The sequence below is a fragment of the Nothobranchius furzeri genome, chromosome 13 (genome assembly GCF_043380555.1).
Source record: "Nothobranchius furzeri strain GRZ-AD chromosome 13, NfurGRZ-RIMD1, whole genome shotgun sequence".
Taxonomy (NCBI): Eukaryota; Metazoa; Chordata; class Actinopteri; order Cyprinodontiformes; family Nothobranchiidae; genus Nothobranchius; species Nothobranchius furzeri.
Genome location: NC_091753.1, coordinates 30166298 through 30179556, shown reverse-complemented (window position 1 = coordinate 30179556; position 13259 = coordinate 30166298). Strand labels below are relative to the sequence as shown.

Sequence of the window (13259 nt, the reverse complement as noted above, 5' to 3'; positions counted from 1 at the left end):
TTTTGGTAGTTTTGGCGTCGACATCATCCTAGCGCGCAATGTACTGTGACTCTTAAAAAAACAGTAAAAATGGTGAGAAACGGTGAGAAACGCTGGCAGCAAAGGGCTTTACCGATCAGGAAACGACTGGCAGCGAATGAGTTAATAAACCACAATTATGTATTTTTAGTGAAGACATACATGTTAAACAAAAAAATATATGGGCCATGGGGGCAGCAGCCAACATTTATTTTCATCAAATTTAATAAATTATTTATTTAAAGTGACAATGAGTAGTTTTGGTTTTAATATCTGAAAATATCTACCAAAATGTTATTGAAAATTATTTAAATCCCCAGTCATTGAAAAATGTTGGCGGCTTCAAAAAATCTGACCTCAAAAATCGGGTCTACAATACATTGGCGCAGGTCTAAGTCTGTGGGCGACGCCATATTAGACGTGATGTTTTCTTCTACAAAATACATTTGCTGACTTGTAACAAGCGGTTACAAAACTTTCACTATTCATAAACGTTGTTGTTTTACACATTTACCTCTTTGCTCGTTGCCAGTGATGAAAGGAAGTCTGATGTGCTTTGTCATTTTGCTGGAGGTTAAACATTCTGACAAAGTACTTGTTAAAAAATTGTGCTCCCAGGAATTTTACCCTAATGGGGTGATGCAATGCATAGCTACAGGGACAACAGTAGCACAGGAGGTGGAGCGGGTTGCCCAGTAATAAGAAAGTTGCAGGTTTGATCCCGGCTCCGACCAAAGAATGCTACTGTTAGGGGGTTGGGCTGTTGGGTCTTGGGGGTTGTAGAATCCTAGGAAGGCGCTATACAAATGCAGGCTGTTTACCAAACAGAGACCAATTTGGTGTGCTACCCTAAAATTTTCACTCCCCCCCCCCCCCCTCCCCATGAAAGCTTTCTGGGGGCACCACTGGCAGGCACTGACACACTCCCACCTTGTCTTTGGAGTAGCTGAACACTTGCGGCTTGGTTTGGATAAACGTAACTGTAATGACAGGGCCTGAGTGTCCAAAGAGAGCAAAGACTGGCTTGGATGTCACACAAGGGTTCCAGAGCAAGACCTGATGATCCACACCTGCTGAGGCTAGAAGCAGAAATAATGTCTCACATTAGTCGTCATTACTTTCTCCCAAAAATCTTGTAGCTCACGCACAACTGTGTTTCCAATTATTCAGTGTTTGATGAGGCATTTGACAGTTTTGTGGGTTTAATTGTGATTGATTGAGGACCGCAGTGGCCCTAAGGTGCAAGACACGACAGCATAATGGACCAAACAGAACAATCATTCATTCATTTTCTGTTACTGCTTTAACCTGGTCAGGGTCAAGGGGGCGCTGGTGCTTATCCAAGGCAGAGTGCTCCCTGCACAGGTCTCCAATAAATCACAGGACCAGAAAAGAGTCACACACACAAAAATTACCAGGTCTGCGAGTGTTTGGAGAAAAAAAACATGCATGCAAACTTCAAACTGACATTTTTATATATTTTTAAAAATCTTTAACAACTTCTTCTTTAAGTAAGTTTAATTAGTTAGAAATCAAATATTTTTATTTCCTTGACTTTTTGCTTTGCTACAAACTCTAAAAATGCCCCTAAGAAAACATTCTGTTACTTAACTAGATTTTCTGACAGTCTTTTTTTTTTCTATTGGACGGTTGAAATTCAGATTTTTTTATTGGTATTCAAATGCATCAGTAAACCAGCATAGCTAAAATAAATATGCAGTCATGATTATTTTAAGTGAGTCCATAAAAATCACAGTTCTTAACGTTAATATCTAAAACCTGGATGATCTGATGAACAGTGGAGCTCAGGGCTCAGTCAGCTAAGACAGGATGGAGAAATTATAATTTGACAGTAACTGGTATATTTGGACTTTTTCAATCAGGCACTTATGCAGCCCATTTATTATTTAGAAAACATTCATACAGAGCACTCGTTATTGAGGATACTGAGGATACATCTTTTGAAAACCATGATTTTCTTATCAAAGGTTTGTGATTTGTCGGTGAGACTGATGGAAAATTATTTTTCTCCCATCTTTGTGTCATATCTATCAAGAAACAGGACATATAGCCTTAGAATATAAATATTGTCCTACCTATCAGACCGAGTCCAAAGTGGTAATCCACATCCCAAACACCGCTTTTAGTGGCAAAGGAAGTAACTCTCAGAGTCCTGCTGCCATTTTCCCTCCAGCCTATTGCCATGCTGCATTGTGGTGTCAGGCTACATGATAGGAAGGCTTGCACAGAGCCCAGGTAACGCACTGTAGGAGACCAGGAACAGTCACAAATTAGACTAATTCTAATACAGCTGAAGAGCAAAACTGTAAGTCAGAACCACAAAAATGTTATCTGTTAGATACTTCCACTATGAGACAAAAAAAATAGTAAATTAAAATAAAAGGCCTTTCTCAAATTTACCAAACATTGATTGATGATCCCAAAGAGTTTGGGTGTGTAAAGTTCATAGTTCTCACAAACACTTGATTGTTGCTGTTACTGCCAAGCATGTTACAGTAGGTTTAGAGGACATTTACTTTTTCACATGGGGCCATGTTGGATTTTATTTGGACAGCTTTTTCTTGTAAATAAATGAAATCATAATTTGAGCACTTTATTTCATATTTACCCAATATTTGTCTGATATTTAAATTGGGCTCTTCCTTAGACATAGGATGAGAAGTTCGGTCTACCGAGAGGGGCTCGAAGTAGACCCGCTGCTCCTCCACATTGAGAGGAGTCTGTTGAGGTGGCTCAGGCAACTGGTCCAGATGCTTCCTGGGCACCTCACAAGTGAGTAAGGACTCCAAAGCACTTTACACTACAGTGTATCATTCATCCATTCACACACACGTTCACACACTGGTGGGGATGAGCTACGATGTAGCCACAGCTGCTCTGGGGCGCACTGACAGAGGCAAGGCTGCCAAGCACAGGCGCCACCGGTCCCTCCGACCACCATCAGCAGGCAAGATGGGTTAAGTGTCTTGCCCAAGGACACAACAGCAGAATTCTCTGTCCGGAGCTGGGATCGAACCTGCAACCTTCCGATTACTGGACTACCCGCTCAACCTGTTGAGCCTATTGCTGCCCTGGGCAATTGCTATTGCTATTGCTCCTTTAACATGTTGGATCGTCTTTTCCGATGTCGAAGGCAAACGAGCGTTCTGGCTCTTGAAGGTGATGTGTAGCCAATAAGAAAGCAAGGTGACATTAGCATGCATAGTGGAGCAAGGGAAAACAAAAAGACAGAAGGCATCTTATGAAGCTCTGCCCCTTTTTTTTACAAAAGCAAAAATATCATCAGATTAATTATTAACAAAGAACTTTAAATAAACATCAGCCAAATCAACCATAAAACAACATCATGAATACATTTTATCAACCTATCAACTTTATTTTCTCTCTTTAACAAGCTAATGTAACAAGCTAATGTCATGTTAAAAAAAGAATAAATCTCAAATTTCCCTTAAAATGTATTGCTATAATTATGATAAACTTTTAATTTAATACATCTTGAATATACTTTTGAATATACTAAGTGACTTAGAGGCTTTGGTTTCCTTGCTGAAATTGTTCCATTATTTTACTTCTTGGACACCAATGCTAAACTCCTTGACTTTGGTTCTAATTTTTATTTATTTTTTTAAACATATGCTCCTTTTAGGTCAAAGCTGCTTTCTCTTCCTACAAACAATGACTGAACATTTATGGGCAAGATATTTTTACAAGCTGTATACATTGTTTGCAACATTTTAAACTCCACCAAATTGTAAAATTTAAGCACATTACTATGGCCCTGGCAATTTTACCCTTAATGTGTATAATATGTGCTTTCCATGAAAAACTTTCATCAAACATAACTGCCAAAATTTGATTTCTTTACCCACCTTAGCTCCATACCATCCATTTTCAACAATGCATTGGTACCGCTGTCATCAAACAGCAAAAATTTGTCTTCTTAAGATTGAGTGACAACCTATTTATAACAAACCAGATTGTGATTTTCATTAACTTGCCCATTTATTATCAATTTTAAACCCTGAGTGAAACAAAGTTGTATCATCCGCAAATAATAAGCCCCCAAGTTACAGAGATACATTCGTGAGATTATTTATATACTGTACAATAAAAAAAGTTTTCGGCCGAGAGCTGACCCCTGAGGGACACCGTGACTAATGTCCCACAATTGTGATTTAATGTTATCTATCTGAACTAACGGTTTTCTATTTTCTAAGTAACTCCTCATCCATTGAAGCGCCACACTTCTGATTCCATTGCGATGCAATTTTTGTAGTAACCTAGAATGGTCAATAACATTGAAAGCTTTTTTATGTCGATGAAAATAGAAAATAACCGGTAATTAGGTTGGTTCGCTGGAGTTTTTGACAATTAAAATTGCGCCCACATTTTCTACCTTAAACATCTCTTCTAACAACGGTAGTTTCTGCATCCTGCTTCAGCCGTCTCCCCCCTCCCCCTGCGCAGCAGCCGCAAACTCACTGATGCGCCTGCAGTCTCTCAGAGTTCCTGCTGCTCTAAACATTAAAATAATTATTTCATTTTCTGTTCCTCACTTCTGATTACCTTCAATGGTGTCTGTTTGTTGCAACCACCAGGTACAAAAACTTTGTTTTTATCTGACTATTTTTCTGTCCTGTCTGTTTATTATCTTCCTGCATCTCCTCTCAGTCCTAAAGAAAAACTGCTACCTGGCTTCATGTATATTCACCTTATGAGTTACCTATGAACTGCAGTTCTAAAAGATTCACCGACTGCAAAAACAGCGGAGAGTGCGCTGCACGCCGGCCGCATCAGTGAGGTGCGTCACCGGAGGACAAAACAGGTGATGCACCCCGCTCCACAACTGCAAAACGCACCAGGTACAAATAAAAGAAAAAAAGACAGAAAACATAAAAGGAAATGAGCCGACATGAACAATCGTGTGTTAAATTTGTTTTTGAGGTGGTGACACCTGATTTGATAATGTTACTGTGGCTGTGCTCAGGACGCAGATGTCTGGAGCGCGTCAACGATCAGAGCTTTGCATGCGCAAGCTGATTAAGGTTAGGATGGGGGTGAGGGGAATGTTAAATTGCAAGAGGGGAAAGGTCTCAATTTGGTTAAATGTCCGTTTTACGGCGGGTGTCAGTACCGACGCTCTGGTACAGCGCGTCGCCTCCGCCTCCCGACGCGCAGGGGCTCATCACCTGCTGTCTTTTCCGAGGACTGCATCTTGTCAGTAATTATCACGTGACAGCGACTAGTTGATGACAGGCATAAAAAGTCACTACAGAGCAGTGAAGTGAAGTGAAAACAAGTGGCGCTTGTCTGCTGCTCAGCTGCCGGCTTATGAAGCTCTTGGGAGACCTCTGTGTTCCACCCGGTTTTACCCAGCGGTCAGCCCGGCGTATCTGTGACTCAGAAGCTCTGGTGTTGTGCACAGTTAACTCCAATTGTAGCTAGGTTGATACTTCCGTTAGCTTAGCTCCCATCCGTGTTAGCATTGGGTTAGCTTCAGATTAGCTTGTAGCTAGTTCGACTGGGTGTCGTCAGTTGATCCCAGCCTTACAGCCCCACCCTCAGCTCCCCTCTCTTCCCATTTGTGGAATTGTCTGGGCTTGACGGAACCTGTGTCACGGTCAAAATGGCGGTGGTGGCCACCTCCCATTTTAGTACAAAAACTTATTATTGGAGCCTATGGAAATGAATTGTCCAGTATATTTTCATTGCATCAGGGAATACTCCCAATGAAAATCACAAATTGCAGATGTTCAATAACAGTTTCAATCATAGTTTTTACCATGATCATGTCCAGATCCTCATTATTAGTAGATCTTTTGTTTTCACAGTATTTTGCAACATCAATCACTTCATTCTTCTCAGCGTCTGTAAGGTGAATGCTATTATGATTATCTTCTACATTTGGTTTTGTTCTTTTCTGTTGTTTCTTTACATCAAAGTCACATTTGATCTTGAGGAGTTTTGCAAGATCTCCCCTCTAACCCTGAAATGTTCATGAGTGAAACTGGTTCATGTGTGGTGTGTAGTTTTGCCATGTTGATGCACACACCACAACGTGGGACTAAAACTTTTGTATATTTCTTGTTTTGAAAATCCTCCAACACTTTTTAAAAACCAACCTTTGGTTTAATTATGGCAGCGTTTTCATACATACTTGACTTCTTTTAGAAGAAGTGAAGAAAAAAAAACGCAAAAATCATTGGCAGAATGACTCAATTATTATCTGCCCCATTGCATGCTCTGACGATGCCACAATGTTCATTTTCTTTCATTTCTTCAAATTAGACCCCTCTCATTGCTGATGCATCAAAACGAAAGAAGGACATGTAGCCTTTTTCTGAAATGGTTGCTCTAAATGTGCAATGACCACAGAGCTGCTGTAGGGTAAACCAACCAATTCACAGGTACTCGGCACAGCATGGAATTAGGCTGATTTCATTTGCTTACTGGTATTGCAAAAAATGTAATAGATCTCGCATCCCCATCTATCTCAATTAACACGCCGAATGAGAAGAGTTAAATTGGATGCCACGTGTCTTTATTAGAAGCCGCTTAGCTTTCAGAGGCTGCACAAATATGGGCTCGGTGTGAGATGGCATGTGACAGTCTAAGGTCAAAGATTCACCGAATAGCTGGGGCAAATAATTATGTCTGATTGCACTTCATACATCACTTCTTTTCTTCTCTATAAATCAGAAGATCAGTGGGTTTTCAGACAGTCAGCGATGAGACTTTCTCTCCTACAGCGACACACGCACATATCAATCTGTGATGCAGACACAAATACGAAACATCTGCCTGCTTTCGCTGGTGCGGCAGTAAATCTCCCACATTTATCAGGAAGTTAAAGGTTGAAATGGAATTGGCATGGGATTTCCACATGAAAGAAAGCCTCTGGTTCTGCTGAGTAACCTACATGTCCATCCTTAGTGCTGGTTTTCATGTTTAGTAAATAAACTCCTTCCACCTTTCCTTCCTTGTCCTTGCAGCCTCGTGTCCTTCCACATTCCAGCTAACTTCCTCTCATTTTCCCCTTCGTGTTCCACCAGCCTCCCCACCTCGTCCACCACCCCATCCCCATCCCCCGCCTCTCTGGTGGCCCTCAAGCCCCAAGGTTTGAAAGTCTGGATAACCAGCCATGTCTAATGGTACACAGCCCACTCATTCTGAAGGCTAGGAAACTTCAAAAGAATACCACCAGCACCCCTGAGGTATGCAAACACACATATGCACTCTCACAGACTTCCTCCGTTTTTGTACCCACATTACAAAACCTTTCCCCACACACGAACCGCTAACATACACTCACCGTTTCACATGCAAACATTTTGTTTTGTCTCCTCTGTTTCCTTCTTTCCTTTAATTCAATTGTTTCCTAATTTGCTGAGTTCTGTTTACAGTGTGAGCACATCATTCTTGTTTTTCCTTCATTAAGCGCCTCCTTTTTCAGCCAAGCCGGTCTCAAAGCGCAGTCTCTGCTGAATCATTATCAAACAGCCCAATTACTCTTCAGAGAAGCTTGGTTCAGATGATGCAATTGAGATAAAACTAAGCATCCTCTTTGTTGCACGCACCGAGCTGAAGAGGAGAATCACAGTGGGCCAGACCTCACGCCTGTGACGTTTCATCAACAGTGGAAGAAATCCGGCTGTGAAGTGGAGTGAGTGACGGAGTGTGCATACAGTAAGTGACTGGGACCCACCCGGGCGTTTTTACATGGCGTTGCATAAGGTGGCTCATATGCCAAGTGTCAAGGTGAGACATGTGTGGGTGTGTGCTCAGCCTCTCTGACACCCAGACTGCAGGTTATCAGTCATCTCAGCCATTTCTTATTAGAGTTTCTGTTGGTCTGAATTATTTTTTGAATGCAGATTAAGGCTGGGTGATAATACAGTACAAATGTATCCAAACAACAACAGTACTACTTAGAAAATCACTTTAATCACCAAATAAGTTATGTTACATATGTGCATGAATGGCCTGTTTAAAAAAACAATGGCACCACTTTGCAGCAAAGCTAAGGCTGCATCTGGGAACCTTTGGTCATTCGTAACTGGGCAGCATGTGGCGGTATTGTGGTGCAACCATGTGTTTCTCATAATAGATATTGCATTGGCGGTATAAAGGGGGTGTCAGCTGCTGCCATGGGCATGTTTTGATACTGACCGAAGTCCTGCTCCATACGTTTTTCATAGGTCGCTCAAAAAGGTGGCTGTCTTTCACAGTCCCAGGGGCGCCTCCAGAAAATTTTGTTAGGGGTGGCCAGATGGGGCCAAAGAAACTTTTGGGGTGGCACACCAAATTGGTCCTTGTGGTAACGCTGGGAGAATTTAGCCTGTGGCGATGTACTGCATTGCACCTTTATTCATTTTTATTAAAATAACAGTAGGTATCCAAAACATTTAACTTGAATTTTACAAACACAATCATTTCAGAAATATACATTTCAGTTATTTAAACTGTTATCCATTATTTAATTTAAAAATGTAGTTTTTTAGGTTAATTCACCTGTTGCTGTGTTAAAAAAGCTATGGAGATAAAAATGTTTTTAAAATGGTGAGCAGCAGAAACATGTTTTTTTATTCTGAATATTTCTTTACTCATTAATTGTAATATTTTTATTTAGTTTTACAATTATGTATTAAATAAATAAGATCAATATATGATTTGACTGACTATTAATATGATTTGTTAACACTGGCTTTTCCCTGGAGGGCCAGCAATTTTCTAGAAGTGGCCATGGCCACCCCTGGCCACCTCTTGGAGTTGCCATTGCACAGTCCCCATAAATGATCTGTTCTTCAGCTATAATGCCTCCCGGATCCCAGCATCACTCAAGTTTGCCGTCTCAACCATCGGCATACATATATGGACAATGGGTTTCCATAGGCTCCAATAATAAGTTTTTGTACTAAAATGGGAGGTGGCCACCACCGCCATTTTGACCATGTCACAGGTTCTGACAAGCCCAGACAATTCCATAAAAGGGAAGAGAGGTGGAGCTGAGGGTGGGGCTGTAAGGCTGGGATCGACTGACGACACCCGGTCGAACTAGCTACGAGCTAACCTGAAGCTAACCCAAAGCTAATGCGGAGGTAGGAGCTAAGCTAATGGAGGTAACAACCTAGCTACAACCGGAGTTAACTGTGCACAACACCAGAGCTTCTGAGTCAGAGATACGCCGGGCTGACCGCTGGGTAAAACCGGGTGGAACACAGAGGTCTCCCGAAAGCTCCACAAGCCGGCAGCCGCACAGCAGATAAGCGCCGCTGCGATCTGAGATGCGCAGAGCTGCCGCTGGGGAGAACCGGGTGGAAAGGTTTCCATCCCAGAGCTTCACAAGCCATCAGCCCGCGCAGCAGACAGGAGCCATGATCAGACAGAGATGCGCCGAGCTGCCGGGAGACCCAGCCATCAGCCCGGGCAGCGCTCAGAGTTGTCATGAGTGTAAACTAGATAATTTAACCAAAAAACATGTTTTGGTACCAGACTGTAAACGTGTTTATTTCTGCTGTGAAATTGGTATTTTTAACATTGGAGTCAATGAGGATTTGCTCGCTTCTGGCACCAGCCCCCAGCGGATGAGGGTGGAACTGCAATTTTTGGTACTTCCGGGTTGAGACCAATTTCTGAGCCGCATTGTGGGGGCTTGGTCTCAACGGATACTGTTTTTAAAAGTAAAACTGACTCTGTGTTTATTTGCATTTTAAATATTGTTGCGGGTCGACTCTCGGCAGACACCCGACAAGTGATCATGATATCACCCTTTGTTGGTCGAAGGTGTGATCTTCACTCAGGCTCAAATGATGCAACATTCCTGCATCACCATGCTACCACGGCATTCTTATCCTAAATTGCTGCTACGGTGTGTCTATTGAAAAGCGGCTGTTCCCGTAAACTCTTCTTCTGTTGCTATTCCTGCAGCTGTTTTTAGCATGGCCTCTGGTTAGGAGAGGTACTGCAGGAAGCATAATGCATGTCAGTGTAAATACAGATGGCCATATGGATTACAGGGCTTGTTGTAGTTTTCTATAAAAATATGATATAATAGGCGTCTTTATGACTGAACTTTTACAAATTCAGCCAGCCATTATTATTAACCAACCCTTCAGCAGCTACTGTATATGGGTGGGCTGTAGCTGTTGTGGTGGAGATGATGAGATGCAGAGTGAAAACACAAATGACTAGATATTTTAGAGAGCTTTTTGTGGATCACAGGTACGCATTATTAGCTGACTTTTGGATTTGGACATAATGAAAGATTGCAGCTTATTGTTCTCTGCACAGACCTGAAGCGTCTAACTAGGAGACTTGAAAAATCAATTTTGAAATTGATATGTTATTTCATAATGTTCCTGTGTATGATTTTATGTTTAAATCACTATGATTGGTTTATGGCATGACAAAAGAATATTTGTTCAATTCAATCTTAACTAGTTTTAAAACAAACCATTAAAATGCCCGTAATGAGACATGTTCACATACTAACTGGGCAGCCAATAATTCCACATCCTCCAGTGAAGTTTTTTACAAGTTTTAACGGGATTTAAAAATTAATCTTGTCCAACTCTGATGTCAATTACAACAAGAATGAAAAACCGCTGTTAGCCAACAACAAATTCTAATAACTTCACAGATAAACTGTTGTGTTCATAATGTAGGGTTGCATAAACTGGGTACTTTAGCTCATTATATATATTAACTCTACTTACTATATAAATATAGAATATCACCTTGCCTGGTCTTTATTGTGTTTAATCAGAAGATTATAGGATTCTTTATTCATTAGGGGATTGTACACACTCAGTTTTGATTCAGGAAACAGTCAGGTTTAAAAAAGTAAGAATTTATTTTACAAACGATTAAAACTTGACAAATTGGTTAAACTATTGTTTACTGTGAGTGGATGGAACTAAAGGTGATGTCTAGAACCTATGTGTGAATACGATGTTGGTCAGAACTTCCAGAAGTTCTGGATGTAAAAAAATTTGGTTTGTTATGTGTTTGTTTGTGTCATTGGAAATAGATGGGATTGCAAGTCAAAGAGTAAAAGAAACTAAATTTCTTAGAATTCTTATTGATGAAGACTTGTCATGGAAATCCTATATTAGTTACATAAAAGGTAAAATTGCCAAATCCTTAGGAGTATTACATACAGTCAAGTTTTTACTGACTGATTCTGGTTTGTTGGCATTGAACAATTCACTGATTGTTCCCTACTTGACTTATTGTGTAGAAATCTGGGGAGCAACATACAAAAACTATACACAACCCTTATTTATTTGACAGAAAAGAGCTTTGAGAATCATCAGTTATGGTGGCTGTAGAGATCCATCGAACCCGTTGTTTATTAAATACAAATTACTGAAATTTCATGATCTAAAAGACTGGAAAATCATACAAACCATGTATAAAGCCAATTTAGGTACTCTGCCAACAAATATTCAGGGGATATTTGAAAAGAGAAGTAGTAATTACATGCTGAAAGAAACTGATGTGTTTACAAAACCCCAGATTTAGAACTAAACTTAAGGAATGGAATATATCTGTAAATGGTGTTAAATTATGGAATAACCTTAAAAGGGAAATTTAAAAAAAACTCTGTCATTTAATATATTCAAAAAATTTACCAAATTGGGTGTAGTAAATAATTATGAATATGTAAATTAAATCAATGATCATGATCACACCGGAATTTAAATGAATCTGTATGTGTGTCTGACGAATGGTAATTATAAATAAATTGATTATTTCTACTGGAAAAGGGGGCAGAAATTATAAGATGTTTTTCTTCATTCTGCTCCTTTTTGTTCAAATTTGATTTTTTGTTATGTATTTCTTATTGTTTATATGTTTTATTTGTTTTTATTTTGAATGAAATAAACAAAAGGAAAACAAAGATATGAGGTTGATTATTATCAAAAACCACATCCAGACACAATCTCACTGTGTTCTACGTACCCAAGTGTAGACGCCCTTTTGGATCCGAGATGGGGGGGGGGGGGGGGGTTGGAGACCCCGGTACCGAAATCTGTAGACTAACTTACAGTGCGACCAGGTCAGTCCAGAGTCATCTCCAGGTAACAACAGTTGGAACTAGTTTGCATCTCAGGAATAACTCTTAAGGAGTTGAACAAATCAGCTTATTCTGCAGGAACTATTTTTGTTGTATCAGCTTCACAGGTGCGAAAAAGGTTTTTGACGAAGTGTCAAAAGCTTTGGTGGGATAAAGAGGTTTTTGCTTCAGGTGGCCTGGCCTGAAGCTTCTCTAGAACTCAAGAATCACCAGCGTGATCTGGTTTTAATGTTATGATGTTCTGATTGTGTAGCCTACCAAAAGTTGACAAGTTTGGATGTTACCAAGAATCTCAGAAACACGCCTTCTTTGATCCGGAGGCTCTGATCTGGCTAAAAGGTTAATTATGTGTCATGGACTTAACTTTACCTTACTTGTACTTGTGTGAGTGCAAATGTTATGACCTTATCAGGTAAACATGCTAAAACAATCATTGAGCACTGATTAATGAAACATTTCATTATTTTATAATTATTATACACAGCAATAAACAAACATTTATTTAATGATTATCTAGCTTGTAAATTTCAGAAGTTCATATCTAATTTTAAAAATCTATCTTCTTTCATCTTTGAAGCGAGGAGTTTAGATAAAAGGCTGCTCTGTGAGCGACCTTGGAAAGAACAGGATGTCAGTGTTATGTTTCCAGGATGTCAACAAGCAGTTCAGGATCGTGTGGCTTGTTGGCAGCTAGAATATAAAATCCACCTCATAGGATTGAATCACGTCTGTAGATGACCGATGACCTGTAGGTCATCTGTAGGTGGAAACTGACCATTTGTGGACATTACAATAAGGAATCCCATCTACTACAAATGTACAAATACAAATAAAATGCAAATTGACAAAGATTTAAATGATAAAATGTCAAAGAAATAATTTTAATCATTTGAAATTGGATTTCTGTTAAAAATAGATTAATACTTCATAGCTTACCTGTTACGGTTAGGTGTGTATCTTTAACTAATTTCTGTTTGGCGCTGTTCATAGATAAACTAAATAAAGGCACAAATTTTAGTTGTGTTTTTTTCTAGCAGAAATATTATGAAAATCAGACAAATAACAGTGGTTAGACAGCTAAGTAGCTCCACAGCTCATTTCAGCTACAGAAGGGTTTTTTTTTTTTGCAAAGAAGCTATGT

At 39.9% G+C, this 13259-nt stretch overlaps 1 protein-coding gene across 1 annotated transcript in view; it reads right to left on the bottom strand.

Moving 5' to 3' along the window:
• The window catches only part of LOC107380634 (cilia- and flagella-associated protein 337), a 97864-nt gene that overhangs the window by 78143 nt on the left and 6462 nt on the right, over positions 1-13259 (bottom strand). Inside the window, exons 7-8 of the mRNA XM_054743309.2 lie at positions 2115-2282; positions 949-1097 (exon numbers count right to left, since the gene is read on the bottom strand). Of these exons, the coding sequence (XP_054599284.1) occupies positions 949-1097; positions 2115-2282 (317 nt within the window). The remainder of the gene's footprint in view (positions 1-948; positions 1098-2114; positions 2283-13259) is intronic.